General features: G+C 38.6%; 2 protein-coding genes across 7 annotated transcripts in view; one reads left to right on the top strand and one right to left on the bottom strand.

The window, feature by feature from the left end:
- LOC124157899 (protein phosphatase 1 regulatory subunit 14C) overlaps positions 1 to 21226 on the bottom strand; it is a 359548-nt gene that overhangs the window by 269696 nt on the left and 68626 nt on the right. The window contains exons 1-2 of one of the 5 annotated variants that reach the window (XM_046532969.1): positions 2253 to 2470; positions 1550 to 1825 (exon numbers count right to left, since the gene is read on the bottom strand). In XM_046532969.1, the coding sequence (XP_046388925.1) occupies positions 1550 to 1807 (258 nt within the window). In that variant the 5' untranslated portion in view covers positions 1808 to 1825; positions 2253 to 2470. Of the gene's footprint in view, positions 1 to 1549; positions 1826 to 2010; positions 2142 to 2252; positions 2471 to 21226 lie in introns of those variants that run through there. The other 4 variants (XM_046532968.1, XM_046532971.1, XM_046532970.1 and 1 more) reach the window with 4 other exon arrangements.
- LOC124157898 (AT-rich interactive domain-containing protein 1A) overlaps positions 3325 to 21226 on the top strand; it is a 121939-nt gene continuing 104037 nt past the window's right edge. The window contains exons 1-3 of one of the 2 annotated variants that reach the window (XM_046532964.1): positions 3325 to 3947; positions 4022 to 4191; positions 4590 to 4708. In XM_046532964.1, the coding sequence (XP_046388920.1) occupies positions 3624 to 3947; positions 4022 to 4191; positions 4590 to 4708 (613 nt within the window). In that variant the 5' untranslated portion in view covers positions 3325 to 3623. The remainder of the gene's footprint in view (positions 3948 to 4021; positions 4192 to 4589; positions 4709 to 21226) is intronic. The other variant, XM_046532965.1, reaches the window with a different exon arrangement.

Genomic DNA, 21226 nt, shown 5'->3' with positions numbered 1-21226 from the left:
AAATGAGGCTTCAGCCACTGATTGCTAAGCTCAGCAGAGTGGAAAATTGCGGAAACATTTCCCCGAGGAGACAAGTTGTTGGGGCAAATCATGAGTGATATCATGAAGTCATGAATATATGAATTCATGAGGGGAGGATGAAGCATTAATAAGTAATAGAACTTCCGTGGATATACTGCAAGGCTCCCTAGTCGTGGGAGAAACAGACAGGCAAAAGTGTCAAATTCGCACCTAAGGGTTAGAACGGGGAGAGCTCTACCCCACCGCGAGTACGAGAGACGGCGAAGAGACATGATGACATAAACTCGATCGACTAATGTGAAGGTTCGAACTTTTTTTATGCAACTCTCGAAGAAAAAAAACTTCGCAGAAACCATAGTAACAAATGACACTAACTAAGATACTTGGATGCATACACCTCATGATTAGGCATTTTAGCTTCAAAAAGATATGCGAGTGGAAATTGATAAGATATAAAAACACAAGAACTCAACCAATAAGAATATCTTCATTCACTAAGCGATCTACCGAAGAAATAAAATTTGGAGTGAAATTATGCGAAAAACCACCAAAAATAAAAATAAGTTACGTAATATTTTATAAGGCCATGATAGGTTATATTTAAAATAAATGTTAAATTAAAAAAAAAACAGAGGCAAGCGCAACAGTAATAGTAGATGGAAAAGAAGTACTACGAAAGCTCAAAGCGGCGGGCAGTAGACAACTTCGACGCTAAGAATTTTCCACCGAAAGGGGGAAGCAGGGCCTCATATTCTCGCCAAGTCTGAAGTGTATTCAAATAATTGGATACGAAAATATCGTAAGTCAGAGGCTTTGACTGAGAGGATATACTTTCTATCTACATGACATAACATTTCTGAGGGCTGTTCCCTTCGGGTGCGAACAGTTTCTGGAGTTCACCGCAGGACCATATTTCCACCCCAGGTGATACCCCTAAGACAGTACTGTTAGGCCTTTAAATCAGGGAGGGGGGGGGGGTTCTGCAAGAAACAACAATGGACGATCACAAACATCCATGCACTGAATAGGGTAAACATACGCAGGCGGGACTCGAACCTGCGTCCCTCAGTTTGACAGGCGAGAATTGAACCCCGCCGCCACTGAAGTACAAGAGGAGGTTGCGTATTTTTGGCCCGGTGAATATTCGTATGGAATATGCTCCACGATGAATAAAATTGTCCCGAAAAAAAACTACGCGCTCAACCAAAAACAAAATCCATGGGAGAACGACAGTGAAAAAAACACCCCTGCAAACCTTTTATCATTGAGCAATTGGCTCATTTCACCCTGCAATGGAATCTTTACACGAGAACCTATAACACATGATGAAGTCAACCCTTAAATTTGATACGGAAATATCGTGGTGACACACAAGGGAATAAGCAGCGGCAGAAGTGATCCCAATTTTTTTCCAACACGCTATCCACGAAAATATCGTGATGACATAAGGAAGAGGATTGGGCCGGGATGATAACTATTATTTTTTTTTCTCAGCATGCGAGCCGTCACATTTCGAGCTGGTACTCACCGCGGGTTCGTACAGCTTCTGGAGTTCGTCGTAGAGCCACATTTCCACCGCCAGGCGCTTCCTTATGAGGGTCATCTGGTGCGATCCGTACTTCGCCGTGAGGAACTTCTCTCGTCTCTCCTTCACCTCGCCCTTGTCCGTGAAGTTCACGTGGAGCCCGGACTTGGCCGGGCTCCTCTCCGCCCGCATATCAGCCATAATTCCGTTGGGAGACGCTCCGTTGGCCGGGGGATAAGGTGCAGACACTCCACACTCCATCGGGAAGGGCTGCTTTTTCTGCGGAGGGGAAACAAAAAGAAAAAAGTCCGATGAGCACTGGATGAGCGGAACATTTTTCCAGCAGAAACCTAGCATACAAAAATTTCAGCCAAGTACTTTCATTAGCGAAAAAAAACCTCAGCGATATGATCTATAATGAATTCACGAACCAATAAAAACAACGATTAAAAAAAAGCCGTTACCACAGGTTTCCCGCTCAATTAACCATATCAATTCCGAAAATTATAAAATAAAGTCACCAATTCATTACTTGGAGAAACATCACTGTCTTTATCGGCATCGTGAAGCAACTGCCCAGTCAACACTCTTCGGAGAATAACAGAAAATTCTCTGCTTTTATCGCCCGAAGAGCTTAAAAAATATTTAGATATATCCCCAAGTGAGATAAGGATGATAACAACAGAGATAAGGCCGGTTTACTTACCCAAAAGAAATTTATCTTGACGGCTTAAAGGATCAAGGTCCTTCTCTTTCAGGTAATACGCAGGAATTCACACAGATCTCACTCAAAATATCGCACAAAATGCAACAGGGAGACGATGAAAATAATTCCAAAGCCAACTGAGCACAACAGCACAACCCAAGCGAACTGACAACAGACACAGACTAACAACCTGCTTCTTGAAAGGCGTGGGAGGAAGTACTGAAGGAGACGAGCAGAGGGGGCAGACGACTTTTGATTGTCGACTGTCTTTTCCCGGGGTGCCATGGGAAATTTCACGAGCGGCATTTTGTCTGCTCTTGTATGAACTTCAGGATCCCGTATTCACTAATCACCATTAATATGCCTAAATATCCATGTTTTTTCAAAGATCTATATGAAATTATTTCCTTTCATCATTCAAATACACCATTTAATACGGAAAGATTCATTATTTTGCTCTTATTCAGAACGTACTTTTAACAATTGATCGCAGCACCTATTGATTCTAATTGATCATTCCTTGGAGGCTTTTCATCCCATATAGATATTTAGAACCCTTAATCTCAATTATTTTTGGTAAAAAAATCAGAGATATAACGCCAAGTGGTGTACGAATTGGATATTGTTATCAATTAAAATTACTCCAGAAAAATTATTCTGTCATTCGTTGGAAATATAAAAGAGCTTTTGTCAAATGCGAGCTCCATGAATTATTCGCAATATTTATGAGAGGATTTTTTTCAGCATTCCGGAAAATATTACTCCATTGGGATTATTACAGGGATCGTTGACCGAAATAACAAATTCCATGACTTTAAATTGAGAATGGAGACCTCGAATATAAAAAATGTGTTAATATCATTATTTCAAACAATGGCTAGTCATACAAGAGATAGGTTTAAAAAAATAACTAATTCGTAGTACATCGTCTATGAAATTTTTTGTGCTCTAAATTAATTTTTGCGCATCAATGCTAAAAGTTACCGGTTTCTCCGCCAGGGTGTCCATCCAACGGAGAAGGAGCCGAGGGGATCGAAAGAAACACCCGTTTATTGGATACGGAGTCAGCCGCTACAGCTCCTCGCGGACAAAAACTCAACTATCACCACATGTCATATTGGTCTTGTAATTAATGTGTGCCCCTTTTAGTAGGTTATTGTAAATAAGTCTTGTAGATTGTGTTAAATATTTATCCATGTACTACCTGCATTAATTAGCACACCTTATTAAGTGTATAGAGCGTTCCAGAACTACAGAATGCGAGAATACGATCGACATTGTGGGAAATTTTAGGAATACCGAGTTGTGACATTAAGTTCACTTACCATTGAGTGGTCGAGTGATTATTTTATCATATTTGTTGTAATATAAATGTTAAAAATGAGTCAAAGAATTTTTTTCAATACTTCTGTTATCACAACGTGCTTGTTTTGCCTGTTGATAATTCACAATGGGAACGCCAAAGTAGCTGACAATGCAGGAGAAAGCAGTAAAAGAATTTCTAAGAGGAACGAAGTTGATTTGCAATTTTGTGTAGAAAATTTTGATATACAAGCGGATACTATCATCAGAACTCAGGATTCAAGAGCAATGGGAGCTAAGTACATAAATGAAACTGACTTGAGCTCCAGGGATGAATGCCTTAAACTGTGCTGTGAAACAACCTCTTGTGATGTTTTCGTTTTCGAGGAAAAGGTTTGTTGAAGTTTCATGCGTTCTTTGTTGGGTGAGGTATAATTCTGACTAATTTTCTGTGATCTTTCATGCAGAACCCGGGAAGTTGCTACCTGTTCAACTGTGGGCCATCTGATGACTTTAAATGTAAATTTGATCAGCATACACAGTACACTAGTGCTATATTAGCTGTTAGTAGACATGCTGCTGAGTTAGAGAGTGAAATACAGCATAGCAAGCATGAACAGGAACTTACTAGGTTAAGGTAAATCATCCTTAGTTCCACCTCTTTATGTTATATCATTCCTAGAATTATTTCTTTGTACAGGAATGGAATTCCTATGATATCCATTATAATGGTGCTCAAATCAAGTAATATATCTTTTAATTTTGTGAGCTCTTATGGTAATAGGACATTGATTGTTTCTCCAGTGAAAGGAAGTCCATCCCCCAATGATAGCATGGTAAATTATATGTCTTGTGCATCAAGTACATACACCAATACAAATGCAATATATGTCTAAGTCTTCATACTGAAGCATCAATTAAAGTGGAAAGAATATATAAATATTTTTCCATAGTTTTATTCTCTGCTGCACAATGGAATACATATAGTGACGAACCACACATAGCTAATAATGGTAATTTATCCCCTACTTCCAGGGCAATGCCCAATGAAATGGTACCTAGTACTCCTGGTTCACCTGTTATTGTCTCCACTCAACCGCCACCCCCAAAAGAAGTTGGCCATCCTGTGATGACAGTGAACTCGTCATCCATTAGTGAGTATCACATTGCAATGTTTCCAATTGGTCTTGTATACACAAGCAGCTAAAGGCCAATTGGCTTTACCCTGAATCATGAGTATTCTTGCAAAATCTATAGGATTATTTTTGATTCCATCTTTAGCTATATTCAATAAACTTGCATATTTTTAAATTCATTCTCTTGCCATCTCTTGACTTGTGGACTACGAAAGAATTCGTCAGGCTTGTTGCTGTAAATTTTGGTGTAGGATCTGTTGGATGTGTATGGGATTTGTGATTGGGGAACGCAATAAGGCAAACCTAAATAAACAATTGCGATGGGGTTCAGCAACCATGTAGGAACGTGAGATGGTTGTTGTGTCTTGTGGTTCACTCAAGCAGAGATGAGGAGTCATAGAGCCCCACCCCTTTTTCTCAAACTTTAGCCCTTCCTTTTACCTCTACACAATCAAAATTTATCTTGATCAAGCCACACAAAATTTTTTTTAACAACAAAGCAAGCAAAAAGCCTTGAATTTTATTTTTACAGGTGGTGGGTCATACCTTGAGAAATATTAAAAAAAATAATTCAGCTTTGTTCACATATTGCCTCAGGTCAAAATTTAATGTTTTATAGAACCATGTTTTTGACACAAAATTTTCTAAAATCTTATGAAGCATCTGAGTTAAGAGAATATTCAATATCCCATAGGACATTTTTCAATTAGTATTTGCAATCCTCATGACTTCTATAGTAAATCTGTTCATTTTCATAAGAATTTGCAAATTATTTCCCTCTTGAGGTACAAGTGCCTCTAGAGACCAGATTCATTGAAAAACTGCAGTTTCGCCCAAACTTTAAATGGTCATGAAAAAAAAAACTAGTAGAGATAGCCAAGAAATATTTTACACTGTTTCATTCAACATGGAAGGATGAAATTCTCCAAGTTTAATCAAAATCTGAGTCGGTGGGTGTCGTACCTGGATGAACTGGCATGGAACGACCCATCTATTCTATTTTTTGTAGTTCTTCTTTCCTCAAGACAACTAGTTTTTATATGTAATGGTTCAAAAGAATGCTGAGAGATTAGACTGAACACTGTAGTGAAAATTGATTAGAAAATGATCATGAATGGTATAATCCAAACCACTTTACTTCAGTATGTATACCCTAATTACTAAAGATTTTTATATGTAAAAGCTCTTATCTGTTACACAAAGAAATTGGGTGGCACATGATCAGATCATTGTGAAGTGAAACAGGTGTAAGAATTAAGTAATCTAGCTTCAGTGATTTGGGTCTAACTTAAAAAAAAATTGGGTGGACAACTGGTTATGCATTGATTGATCTTATATCTTTTTGTCTTACGACTTTACTATGTTGCAAACTATTACTGCTCAGTCTTCCCAGTTTAGGGCTAGAAATGAATTTGCCATGTTAGTGTACTGACCACTTTATCGTGAGATTCTGCCTCATTGCAATGCTATACATTTTTTAGCATTGCAAGTGATTATATATTAGTCAACATTCCATTTAGTTTGGAGCGTAGGCTTTTGCAGCGAGATTCATTGGTTTAGATGGCTTTCAGGAGCAGGGTCGCATCACCAGGCAATGGCTGCGAAAGCTTGCGTGATAAAGAGCAATATGTGTTGCTCCCAATAGCCGTCGACACCAATTCCATTTAGTTGCTCATCCACAATTTTATATGAGGAACCTCAAGACATTTCTGCAGGACTACTCTAGCCCATTTCTAGCATATGTCGGCAATCAATATTCTTTTTTTTTGCCTACCTGATTATGTAATGCACCCTACTAAGACATTTCACTGATGTCATCCTTCTTGTTCTTTATGTATATTTTGATGTTGTTGGGATTGGCATACGAGCATTTCCATAAAAATTAGAAGATAGGTACATAAGTCACTAGTTCTCTAAAACCGTGTTCTTCATGCTTCTTCGATTTTCTGAAAGTTACTTATTCACTCTACAGGCTAAATACCATTGAAATGCTCAGGAATTTTTGGATCTCTTAAGACCACTATACATGGTGAATGATCTTGTGATAGTTCACAGGATCATACAAGGAAAATAGAACATGTTCTAATTTTCACTGAATGATCATGTGCATGATGGTTAATTCGCAAATTTTTCCGTTACATACGGTGAATGATTTCAGTAGCATGATCTTGTGCATGATCATTCACTGTGTATAGCGGCCTTTGAACTTGAGGGAAAGTCAATTGTGGCAATACTATTCCAATTTCCTGGGGACAGGGATGCATAAAGAATTTTGTGTGAAGAAGAAAGCTAGCTAGATGTTTGAAAGGCAAATGTTGTCAAGGTAGACTAAGGTAATTCAAAGGTAAGAGAAGAATGGAAAGATGAGCAATTGAGGGAGGAATATGCACCCCATGGTTGGATCCATTGCTACCTAAAAAGAATGACTTTATTAAGTATCTAATTTTCCCCAGGAGGAGTGTTGACTACTTATATCAGGGTCTCAAATTCAAAATTTCTTTCAAAACTGGGTAACGTTAGCTTACCACTGCCACCTGAGATCGAAAGGTACAAATTTGATAAAAATTCAGGCAGAATTTACCAGTTAATACCTATGGAGATGAAATCACAGCAACTAAACCACCACCAATGTTCGAAAATCACCAATGATGAGTTTAATTTTTAGCCTTATTTCTAAGTTCCAAGCTTATCTAATGAACGTTATGACTTAGTGAAGCATTACAATGATCATCAAATTCCGAGTACATATAGGCAAGCCGTATATTACCCAAAATGTCTGGCAGTGTGTGACATCACTTCACAATTTGCCTTTTGGAAGCTGAATTTGGTATAGATTCCCTAAGTTTTGAAACTTGATCTCTATGTAAGTGTTATTGTTCCATCAGAAGGAATTCATTCTCACAACAATACCTAAAGAATCGATAATGTCAAATATGTGCAAATTTTGGTGTAGAAATGTCTATTTTATGATTTATTCGGAGGGAAAAAATATTTTGTCCATTAAGATAGTGTAAAAGTAAAACTTGAACATCTCCCGCATGTTTTATATAAATGTATGTTTTTAAAAGAACTAAGAAATATTTTTCTTGGAGAAACTAGGGTTCTATATTCCTATGTTGACTGATGAGGCTTGACATTTCATTATTTCATTTCTTACAACCTGTGTTGTGTCTTATTTGGTGCACATTTCAGTTGATAACTTTTTCTATTTACATTATGGCACAGTTATGCTAAATTATTTTTTTGTTATGTTTACCCTGTCGATATCATTGGTTTTTTAATCCCTGGCAGTGTCCTAATATTAAGTTGCCACTCACTAGTAAATGCTTTTCTGTTCAGTAAGGATAATGATCCTTGTTTAAATAGGTATCCTCTTAAAATGTCATTCAAAACCAATGCTTTATAAATTGCTGTAAATAATGGCATTGAATGAAGAAGTGGACAGTTTTCTTTTTGTCTTTCTTTTATATTCTGTTTTTTTTTCCTTGAATTATTTATCTCCTCTTTACGTCATTATGAATATATCTGCTCACTCCTTTCATGAAATCAGTTTTTCTGCATGTCTTCTTGTGACATACTCATCAGTGATTTTCTCTATTTTGTGCTAGTTTTCTGTCCTTTTTTCTTCATTATTCTCTGTTTGCAGTTTTAGTTGCCTCTCAAAACCTAGTTCTCATAATGTTCTTTGATTCAATATTTTTCCTGCCTAATTCTCCTTGCCCTTCATTGCCCCTAAATCTCTTCAGCCTTGCCCTTCATTTCACATTGCAGGATATTGATTTTACATTTTGTTGCCTTCTTACTCCATTTTATATGTACCCACAATGCGTATGCTCTGTGTACCAAGGTAGCACTATCATTCTCATAAATACTTCAGGTAAACATTCGTTTTTGGCATTATGATATGCAAATCTGATTTCTTGTGTCATCATATTCATATTAAGCATATTACACATTCACATGATATTCCATGGGGCCTACTCATCCTTGGAATTTTAATTTGTGTTAAATCGTGTCGTTAGTGTGCTCAGCCTTATACGGAAGGGGCATCATTACAACAAATGTGATAATTTTAATTTTATATATTCATTTTCATTGCTTACATGTAATCATTAACTTGATTGCCTTGTGGATTACCTAATAGCTGACTTTTCAGTCTTTGTCTTGACCATCTTACGATGTACTCACTATACCCAATGAATGTCATTCCCGGTTTTTGTTTTTGAATTTTCAATTCCTTACTTGGAAATGTTATGGCGTTGGAGTGGGAATCAAGTATCTCAAATGTTAAGAGCTTCTGTATACTCATTACGTACTTGTATTTAAAGTCTTTTTGCATGAACTATCTGCACCCCTTTGGTCAGTTGTGTTTACTACAGATCATTATGTGATCACTATCTATATAGCAAGCTACATATTCAACTGTGACAGTCCTTTGGTGAATTCTGGTGATCATACCATATCGGCATGGCAGTGAAATAATTCAAATTCATGATTGGTCTCATTTAGTCAAAATATTTTTCTGAATTTTACAGCTTATTGGTGCTTCAATATGCCATATATGCATCTGAGTGCTAGATTTTCAATTTGGCTGCCTTTAACACTATTTTATGCTCTGAAATAACAAGTGAGGTCAATCATTTATGACATAAGTTATTAATAATGCTTGTTGAATGAAGCTTAGGCATTTGACTCATTACTAAATCATACAATAATCCACCTCTTTTTACTTACATCCTGGATGGCTATTGGCCTTTGTGTACAATGATGAAGAGCTGAATCAGGCTTTGCTCTATACAAATTCACAGTGGAAAGTTTGTATGCTTTGCTAATTTTAATACTAATTCTCACAACATAGGCTTAGAAGACTCAATAAAATATTAGAATAGGTTGTAATGATATATGTTATGAAGACCTTTTTTTTATAAGAATAGAATTTCAGTTCTTTTCTGGCCAAATAATATTATAAATATTCCATGTGACATTTTCTACCACACCCCGAACAGAAAACATCATCAAGTGGCATGAACACTCCTACACTCAAAATATATACTTTTTCAGTGCATGTAGGAGGGTGGTTATGAAGTAAGCCAGTATCTGAAAGGGAACTTTATCTTTATTTCTATCTAATAAGTTTTATTCTCTCTATTTGACATTTAGATATCTCAGTTCAAGTAAATGCCTACACGAATAAAATTTTTCATTGGTGTGCATGTTCGTCAATGTGCTGTGTTTAAATATATGTGGCACCTGACATGGCCATTTTCAGAGGGTATAATTCTTTAATATAATTGAATATGGCGGGAAAAATATTGAATCAAAAAACCTTAAGAGAACTACGGTTTGAGAGGAAAATGAAATTGCAAACAGAGAATAATGATGAAGAAAATGGATAGAAATCTTGCAGAAAATAGAGAAATTCACTGATGAGTATGTCAGAGGGAGATATGCAGAAAAACTCATTTCATGAAAGAAGTGAGCAGATAAATTCATAATGATGTAAAGAGGAGGTGAATACTTCAATGATAAAACATGTGGGGGCTTGTAACTGTAGGGGTACACAGCTGGCTATTATATCGATACTCGATATCTTATTCGAATGACCTTGCCATCGATTCAAGTATCGGGTACCGAGTATAGATTGCACATCGATTATCGATCGTAGGTCGAGTATCGATCAATTTATGAGTATTTATCGCGAATCGAAACGAAGAAGTCGGATATTGCCTGACCACCGAGAGGCACCACCAAATTTTTAGATGGTTAAAATATCGATGATATATCGATTAATCGCACGATTCGGCCCGCAGGTGTTCCTGGTAGCGATTGAGGTGTGGAAGTGCTCACTGCCCGCCGGTTGGGGGGAGAGAGGTTTTTTATGGTCGATTGTGTTCCGCCCCCTTCCCCCTTGCGCCCTCTAAACTCTCCCCACCCTCCTCCGACCTTCCCAGCCCTAGAGCTTTAAACCCTTCCCCCCTGTCTTGCCATGAGGTCCGCCCGGTGGGGGTGGCCGCCGTTGGACCCAGAAGGTCACTCGGTTCAAATACCGTTACAGTGGCGGAAGGCTGCGCAGCATCTTCGCCGCGATCCCGCCTTCATCTTTCCCCGCCTTTCCTTCGCCTCCCTTCCCATTAAAAACCATCCTTTGAGAGGCGAATAAAAAAGGAAGATCCCACCACAATCCACAATCGGCCACCACGCCCCACCCTAAAGAAATCCACCCCTCCCTCGCCCTTAGCTTCCCAACAATAGGATCCGGCATCGTGGAGGGAATAAAGAAACGTTCATTGAGCTCGGCCTCCAAATTATCCGCCATTTAAAGAGGAATTAATACGAATCGTCGTGCGTTTTTGTCGGCGTTTTTTTTTCTCATTTTTACCTCACGCATTCCGTTATTGGCGCGAGGTGCATCGTGAACTGTTATGGCTGGTAAATGAGCCTTAATGGGCGTATTTTAATCGACGAGTTTTAACGACGATTAATGCGAAGAGACATATGTATTCCGTCTAGAATATTTTTACTGAACGGCAGCCCTGTGTTACGAGGTGCAGTGATTGCTTGGGACAGGAGCGGCGTATTCAGAAATTTGCCCCGGGGGGTCGCAACGGTACGATGCAGGCTGCTAGCAGGTAGCAGAGTACCCTGCTAGCAGGTAGCGCTAGGCTTGAATAAGGATTATTAATACCCTATCAAACGAAGGAAACTTTCCGGCCATAGACAATTTTAATAGGTGATTATAAAGAGATACCTGAGCTCTGTGCCTCATGCATGCATTGGTAATCTCAGACGATGTAAAACTCCTATCTACTCGTTTAGAATCTAGGTCCTTGTGACGTCACGTGGAGTGGCATCGCATGGGCGCCAATCTGGCCTTTTTTAAATGAGGTTAAAATTGACCATTATCATTCGTCTAAACTGGGATTTCGAAAACCAAATAAATTGTATATCACCAATACACTAATAATGAATAACGAATCGCAATCGATGCCTTTCGTTTTCTTTGATGAAGGAAACTACCCTATTGAAAGAACTTGAGTAAAATTACGGAATAAGTACTTAAGAACTTGCAGAGGACACAAAACGTGGTGGAACTAGAGGGAATCGATTGGGAATGAAGGAAATGGTGGGCTACAGTCTATCATTCGTCGGAAAGAGTGAGGAAATTTTATCCCTTCTTATTGAAAATACCTGTCGTTGTTTGTTTTTATTTATTGAATTTAAAAAATTTCTAAAATATTTTCACCATAAGTTTCTTAGCTGTCAGTTCCATCAATGGATGAAATCATTTTTTGCAAATTGTTATTCCAACAAACGAAACATGTCTTTCGTAAAAGCGATTGTGCTCACTTTAAAATTTTTTCTTGATTTCGACTTCTCGTGAGCCGTTGTTTTTCCTCATTCTTTCCTTGTACCACGAATTCTCTATTTTTTCAAATATCCACAAAAGTTTACGGAGAACCAACTTGAGAGTAATAATAATAATTAATCCATACTGTGAGCAAGGATTCAAAGTCGCACTGGTTCAGGGCCACTTGAACTACAAAGTGTTTCCAATAAACTCGATTGTTTCTGGCTTTACTTTGTGAAAATCCATTCTGAACAATGAAAAGTTATGGTACTTTTTCACACGGAACACGGAAGGCATTTGAGAAACGGGGAGATAGACAAATCGCATTTCGCGAAACATCTATGGGAGAGTGACCACAGGAGCGATTTTGTTCCGGAAATTCTCCACCTTGAGGAAAAGGGAAGAAGGATGGACTGCTTGGAGGAATTGGAGATTAGGAAACACATCAGGAATGGAATTTTAGCAAATGAAAATATTTTTGTCAACTATTCTCCCCTCTTGGAAATTCACCTGAAGCTGAGTAACGCTCCAACCCCAACGCAACCCTCCCCTACCGACGCGTAATAGCAACCAGATAAACAACAACAAAATAACTGTTATTATAACGATTTCTGTACCTGATGATATCGCCTCGGCGACGAAACCGGTCGTAACTTTTAATTATAACTTTTTATTGTTACAAAGTGTTTGCTATTTCGAATACCGAAATGCTTGCATAATGTATATCGTCGATTCTGTTCCAAATTTTCGGGCGCCCGATATTTTTACGGTACTCTTCCTTCTCCCGAGCGTTTTTCGTGAGTTCTAACGATCGAATTTCTTCGCGTAGATGGCCCCGGGCGATAAGGCACTGAGCCATCTCCTCCCATCCTGGTAAACGTTTTCAGTTTTTAGTGGCATCGATTTGTTTTCTCAACCCGTCCTGCCATGAGCAGACCGGTGCAGCGTTCTCTGCGGGAGTTGTCCGCTTTGGGCCTTTCGGGCTGGCCCAATGCCGTCAGTGTTCGCAGCGAGTATAGATTTCGTGGGCCTCCTCTCCTCGCCCCCCCCCCCCCACCACACTGCGCTTAGCAGCCTGATCTTCCTGGCGCACCCCTCTCTAGGAAGTAGGCCACGCGAATAAGGAACTCCCTAAGATATTCAACGATTGTTATTCAATTGATTGTGGGAGGTATCGAATAGGCTTGAGACGTAACGCTGCACTCTGTGTAATGGAATGGCGATGCTTTCTCGCTATCCTCAAGTGCAGTGGCGTAACTAGGAATATGCTTTGGGGGATGGAGGGGCACGGGAGGGGATCCTCCCCCCAGGCAACGGGGGTTCCGGGAAAATTTTTGAAAAACAAACAAGCCTGGAAATACTTTCTACACCATTTTGGAACTTAAAATTCAACTTAAAGCAGATGCTGTTATTATGTATCAAAACTAGACGAAAGTTTTAAATAATTTTTTATTTTGTGTGAGGATTTTGGGGGGATCTATTCCCTCATTCCCCCCCCCCCCCCCCCCCCCCCCCCCCGAAGTTACGCCACTGCTCAAGTGGATTTTAGCGCTTTGTGTAATCTCATTCCGAATTCGGGGCTGCATTAAAATAAGTTCTCACGTATACTTTGAAGCTTTCGAGATGAAATGAAATTGGACAATTGTTTTTCGGGTTTCTGCCGTGACGACTCATTTTTGGTAGACGACAGTTCCGGGCGCATTCCAGCTCCCGTCTTTGGGTCCAAAACGAAATGAAATTTACTCAATGTTCTGGCTACATACCCCTAAGGACAATAAATACTTAACGTAGCGTGATATATTGAGAATATTTTAATTAAAAACAACACTGAAAACGAATATATGTATAATAAAAAACTGACTATGTAAAAAAAAATCTTTTCAGGATCGATTTTGCGGAAGTTCGATATATATTCATGATAAAATAACACGATTGGTAATTTCCACTCTTTTATCCTACCTTGAAAATGACGAAATGTATTGAAACCGTGGTTGATTGTTGAGTTCCGTATTAATAGCGTGGAAGTTACCATTTGTGTTATTTTATCATGGAAAGACATAATTACTAACTCCGCAAGTAAACGTGAGATGTGGTGTTATGCGAGGGCCGTTTTTTACAAGCTCAAGTGGCTCATCAACAGAAGTCGAAGTGATTGATAGAAAATTATTTTGTAGCAAAATGTTGAGCACACTTTTGGTGTACATTCGACATAATCGTGGAAAACTGATGAATATCAAATCAATAGATCGTGTGAGTATTGCGGAAGTTTTAAGGTAAGTGGAGGAAAAGTCTTTTTAATGCCCTGAGTAGAGAACGGGGCAATTTAATCAGTCTCATCATGAGAGACAGTTAAATAATGATAATTATCGTTAAAGAACATATGGATGGAGATAACGACATGGGAAGGCCACATAGAGCTGGTGATGAAGAGTGTAAAGAAGAATAATTGGTAATGTGAGAATAAATTAGCCTATAGGAGAACTTAGTGGAGAGTTACCAAATATCTTAAAGATGTCTTACGGGACATAGAAGCTCGCTTACTGTTCTTGAGTTAAGTATTTTATTTGTCTAAGTCCTCGAGTATGCCGTCAGATACATAAATACACAGACAAGTCGACCAATCATCCCCCGTCCTCCGGCGGATGCTTCTTTTTATTACTTCGACGATGCTTCTGCTCTTCGTTACTTCTACGACTTCTATTAGCTTATCTGTTGGGTCACCTCCACTTATCCTTGCTACTTTGATCGCGTAACCAGACGAATTCGTGTTAATGCGAGTACCAACTGTGTACTCAAATGCCTTGGTATTAATTAAATTTCTTGTTCTTGCTAGCGTATTCCCTTTATAAGCTCCTGGGGTTTATGCTACAGGTCATATTTACGCCATTTATTTCAATCTCATTGGTGTGATATATTGACAAATTTCCTCTTATCATTAAAAAAAATATTTTTATAACCCTGCGTTGTGATCTTGGAATCGCGTTGATGTGGAGATCGTGGGTTTATAAATATAACTTTCGCCAGTTTCATTATATTAGTACATTTGGCTCACTCTCTTTTTTCTAATCGTGCATAGATGTAGATTTCATAATGGTCTTGGGATGTTATCCCATGGGTAGCTTTTGTGTGGAGACATCAATCCATAATACGGCGGGAGCACGTTTAGAATCGTGAACGCTTCGAATGATCTCTTAATGACTTCTCATTGTGAGGCCGGTCGCGTCAGCGGTTCCCCCTCCCCTCGATTCCCCACGCCCCCTTTTCAGTTTTGCATCATTGATTGCCACCTGAAGCAAAGAAAGTGGAACGCAAACATACTTTCTCCGACGTCTCGGTGAAAAATTACGCTACGGAATCTGATGCTGTCGTTTTCCCCTTACTTATTCATACCAACTTTAAACATGACGCTTAAGATGCGTGTTCGGATGAACTCTTTTCATCTACATCTGCGAGGTACCGTGCAAGCCACCACCAGGGTGTGTGGCAGGGGGTGATGCCACTCTAGACATGCGGCCCTCGTGCTAGCCTCAACCAGAAACTTGCTTGTTCGCCGAAAACAGGCCAAGCATTCAGGACAGCCATGAACTAGGAGAGGACTAAGGACACGAACATGCTACCATGCAAATAAAGTACTAGTAAGTAGTAGAAAAACGAAAATTTAGGGTAGTGATTCTTGCATGAATAATAATAATTATTATTGTTATTATTATTAAAGTATTCTACCGATTAAGGTAGGTTTCAATGGAGTACTTAAGAATTCTAGGAGCCTCCCTTTCCATCAAGCACTTCCCTTTTAAATTCACTATAGCCTACTCCCTTTCATTCTGTCGAAAAACCCTTTTCTTTTCATTCCTCTCCCTCGTTTACCTAACATTCTACCCTCTAACACTGTTAGCATGAATTATAGTATGGAAAAAAGTCTCAGATGCAGATAGTATGTGCCAGTGTAAAAATTAATGAACTAGACATCAGAGCCTATTTTATCTAACCCGAGTCAAGCTAACCCAAGGCTAAACTATCGCAAGTTTTATGGTCCCTTATTGTACGCGTAACTAACATCATCTTAAATCTATCGGGTCTGCTGTGTCTCTCCCTCATCATATCCATGTGATCATTCCTACCACAGTAATTAGGCTCTCTCAAAATATCTTGAACATCAGGCGAAAGATATTCTTAAAAGGTATACTTGAAATTTCTAGAAAAGATTTTGTAAAAAAATTTCCCTTCGATCGGTAATAATTTCCCATTCTAAAATTACTAAATAATTCAGTTACACTACCACATTTATCGTCACAGATTTTAACGAACATTGCTGCTCGCCTCTATATTTTACGTATTGTCGTTACCTACGAAACCATTCCTTTTTCATACGGATCCCATGCATTAGTGGTGAACTCTTTCGCATCAGCCTCGCTTCAGTGGTGATACATGGTTGGAATTTGTCAATACCAGCCTAGAATTTCCCTGAGGATTTTGGTTTTATAGCTGAATCGAAACTTCAAGCATGGACGTGGTGAAAGCTCTCCGTATTTTCAATAACAGAAACACTTTGTTACTTCCACAAAAATCTGGAGATAGTAATAAACGGAGACCTTGTTAACGACATAACCTTTTCCAACCCCACTCCATTCACAAACATAGTAAGTATAACCCTGTCTCCATCATATTTTTTTAAATATTCTGTATTTGATAATGGTGTAATAGCCGAAACCGGTCATAGAAATTTTTATAAATATTTTGTGGAAGTAACAGTGTTTGTTATTGATAATCCGTGGTAGCTGTTAATCATGCGAACATTCTTGCTTGCGTTCGCATATTTCATTGACAGGCCTAAGGGGTTTGTGTCAAATTTATCTCTTAATCTTTTCGGTGAGATATATCCCCGTTTCTTATGTATCATTTAATTTGCAACATCATAGGAGTCCTTAGTTGTGGTCATGGAATCGGTCCAGGATAAGTCCGTGGGCATATCTGGATATTTTGTGTGTTCATTGACTTACGGTTGAGTTGATGAAATAGGTTTCAGAAATCGCTGATTACTAAAATTATCTTGTGCTCTATGTCAAAAATGCCCTGTGAACTTTAGTAATGTTCTCGTTACTTTCCATGGGAAATTGTTTATATAATCTTGCCAGCATTTTTTTTAAGTGAGCCACTGCTGTCTTTTATTCAAGTTCTTTATTACAAACTTTAAACTCGACGCTTTTGATACATGTTGGGATGAGTTTTTTCACATCAGTCTCGCTTCAGTGGTGATGCATGGTAGTCATTTGGCGAAATGAGCCTCTATCACCTTGAGATAAGGTTTTACTTCATAATAGCGAGGCAGTCATGCGAAAAATCAGTTTTTCTTGCGTGTGTTTCAATTATAGGCTCACGGGGTTTATGCCATGGGCTATGCTTATGTCATATTTATCTCAATCTTTTTGGTGAGATTTATTATCCTATCCATAGTTTCATTTAGTTCGGAATGGTATAACTAAGTTGTGGTTATGGAATCGGGTTGATGTGGAGTTTGTTAAATATAAATGGAAATTTCGCGTTTTTTTATTATAAGTATTAGACGGAGAAATAGTAATTTTGAGAAATGAGTGCTAGAAATTATTTTCTTTTCTACTCTAAATTCGACGCTGTAGGTATGTACTGCATGGAACGGAATTCTTTGTCTTGCTTCCTTAAATATGCAAGGTACAAATTAGTTTAAACGAACCGCTATAACCGTAATTGCGAGGTACTCCTGCAAAAAAAATCGTTTTACTTTTGCATTTCATTGATACTGTTGGGATTTAATGCCACGTGTTATGCTAATGTCATGATCATCTCTATGTTTGGGAGATATGATCCCGTTTCAAATATATGATTAAATTATGCAATATCATACAGGGTTACGGATTATATAGTTCACTGAGGAGCCTGTGAGTGTTCACGTAAAGGTTTTATGTCTTAGTATAATAATAAATAGATAGCCATTATAAAGGAAACTATACAATAGCAATGCAGAAACATACGTGCATGAATGTACAGCGTTGAAGTGTTTAATTAGGTTTCATCTAGTTAGGAATAAATATGGTATTGCTCTGAATTTATGCTGGTAGTTAAAGTCTTTGATTGGTTTAGGAAGGTTGTTCCATGATTTTATTCGGCAACGGTAACTGATTTTTGCGACAGCCGATCCTTGCTCAAATTTACCCGTATCTCAAGCGTAAAAAGTTCGCGTGCGAAAAAATCCTGTGATAAAATTTGCATGTTTTGATTGCAGGTAAATGCTAACTGGCGACGACACCCTGAGAATTTCTCTGTGATAGTGTAAGTTTTGCACAAGTTCTACTTCTCTAATACAAAAGAGAAGAGTCGCACTGAAGTGATGCGTCTTCTTAAGTTTCTTCACCGTTACCGAATTGTGAAAATCCTTGGCGGCGTGTGTGATATTCTTAGCTGCCGCTCACCTTACTCTCGCATCCGATTTTTCTATTCGGCTTCCTGTGAATTGCTTAAGCCCTGGACGCTGAAGCCATAAACCTAAGGATTTGTAAGACAGATATGGGCGGGGATCACCGCGTTTTATCCTCAGCGGCGGAACGCTAAATCACGAGTTCTCGAGTCGCCTTTGAAAGTGCTTTTTTTTTTAAATACTTTTACCCTCCGAGCCTTGAGTTGGGGACCCCCAGTTAAAAAATAAATAAATATGAAAACCCCTCCTTCACCCTGTTCGTCTTGTATCAAGCAGACAGATCAAAATCTGTTGTTAATAATGATACGATGGGAAAGATAAATATAAATAAACGCAATAAAGACAAGCCCTTTCGCTCCTTAGGGACTCGGTAAATGTTGGCCCTACCTTCATTCTTTGGCTCCCCTCTGATAAATCCTCCCATCTTGGCTCTTAAAAAAATGAATCTCCTTTAATAGGTCGTAGACGGCGCCAACCACGTCTGGAACCTCAAGTCATTGCGTTTGGGAATTGGGATAAAAAAGTTCACACTGCGTTCTGGGATTTTTTTGGGTAACTTTCGCCGTAAAACTTAGTAGTATTGCTTTCAAATGCCTTCTAGGAGGTTGGAATTATTTATCCGTAACTTTCCAGGAATGACCTACAAAGTCAGCTTCTTTATGAGCGAATAGAATCTGAATCTCATCATGGTTATTATGATTAATGTGCGACTCAAGATTCTATGGCAAAAATTACGTGGAATATTTCGAAGCTCCCTCTTATTGACCAAGTTATGAAATCTCTGAAGGGAGGTCAGGAATTTCCTTTTCGATGGATAGTAGCGTGAATTTTTTATCATATAAATTAATTTTCTTAGAGCATCCATTTAAACAAGACGGGTTAATGCCTTTAATAACTAAAATTGCTCAAAGTGGTATTTTTTACTTTGAATATTTTTCCTTTTGAATTTTATTTTTACTTGTCCGCAGAGTCGAATTTTCCCAGTGTGTGTTTGATATACCTGGTATCCTGTCTGAACGGAGGGTTTTTATCGGCCTATCTCGAAGTAATCATCGAAATAAATCATTTAATAAATCGTTGAACAAATTATTCATGATCACAATCAATTGATTTTCAGATTGTTCTATATTCTGTCTTCGTGAGTAATAATCTGACCGTCAAAAGATTGAGGTTTCCACTGCTAAAAGCCATGCTCAATCGAATCCTATATTTATTTCCACACCTACAAAAACAGCACTATTAGGCCTTTACATCAGGGTTAATGATAAAATGTAACAATCAAATGTCTACAAACATCCAAGCCCTGGATAAGGGTAACTTGCCCAGGCGGGACTCGAACCCGCGACCTTTGGTTTAGCAGGCGAGGACTTAACCCTGCCGCCACCGAGGCCGTCAAAAAAATTTCTCCTGAAATTTTTTTAGGCTTGTATAAAGCTATATTTCCTCAGTTTTTTGTCCGCTCGGATTTTTTTTATGCATCTACTCGTCGCATGGTCACCTGAAAAGTCACTCGGTCGCGTCGTCGGTTGCCGCAGCCATTGACGACGGTTTCTAAGTTTCAGGCTGTTGCACAGTCACCGAACCCTTTATTCAGAATAGTGCAGCAAGGTAAACTAATGGAAGTTTCCACAATTATTTATCGATGCGACCCGTTGCGACACAAGGTGTCATCGGCAGGCTTTTAGTTTAGCAAATATTTCCATATTCAGGACGTTTCAGGAGGAATCTGTACTATTTCAGAAGATGGTTGGGGGAGAAGCCTTTTTTGTCCATAAACATGAGGTCGCAACTACTTCTTTTCTGAGTTGTGGCAACGCCAATTATCTTTGCATCCCTTGGGTAATAATCTCTTCGCAGTTACCCTGAAAACTGTTTTTCTGTGTTATGCATTGACATTTTATTTAATACTCTTTGAGTTTTAAGGACATTTAATAATTACGGTTGGACAATAATGTGCGATCATAATTGTCAGAAACAAATAATCTCACAATGGATACTTCAGATTGCGCAATCGTTTTGTTGATACTCGCTCCGAGCTCGCCTTCATTTAAGCTCAAAGATAATGATTTAAAGACAATAACTGTGGCCATATCCACTGCAATTCCATGGGCAGAGACATTTTCCTAAAGGTGCATACAAGAAAGTATTTTCAAGCATTTCGGGGCAGGTTTAAAACCGCTATTTTCCCCACTCTCTACGACATTGATCGACGGTGATATTTCCTATTTTTGCCTTTCATCAATCTATTTGTGAAGTTGTCGTGGAGTTGAATGACTTGGACCCCTAAGGTCATTGTCGTTAGTGGTCCGAATCTGAAGGTAGCTTACCAAGGATATGTGAGAGTTGTGATCACCCGAGACTGTGCCATACAGAGCCGAGAGAGTTGCAAACATTCATCCTGAAGGGAAATTCCTATCCCTGAAGTAAATACAGCCAATATGTATTCAAGAGCGTTCGAGGCGTCTCAGCAGTAAACAAAAGCAGAGGCCTTGTTATTGATATGTGAAAGTGGATAGCGTCAGCAAATAACATAGGTGCGTCAAGACTGATTTAATCCAAATCTTGGTAATTCTAACTGATCGCGTGCCCATATTAAAATAATAGTGAACCTTAAAAAGTTTTATTTCTTTATTCCCACTTGGTAATTCTCCTTCTCCCTCAGCGTTAAATTTAATATAATTGAAATATCCACTTCAAGTGAACAGTAAATCGATGAAAAACGAAATCGTCAGAATCA

Source organism: Ischnura elegans, chromosome 4, assembly GCF_921293095.1.
Source record: "Ischnura elegans chromosome 4, ioIscEleg1.1, whole genome shotgun sequence".
Taxonomy (NCBI): Eukaryota; Metazoa; Arthropoda; class Insecta; order Odonata; family Coenagrionidae; genus Ischnura; species Ischnura elegans.
This window is presented reverse-complemented; position numbering and strand designations above follow the sequence as displayed.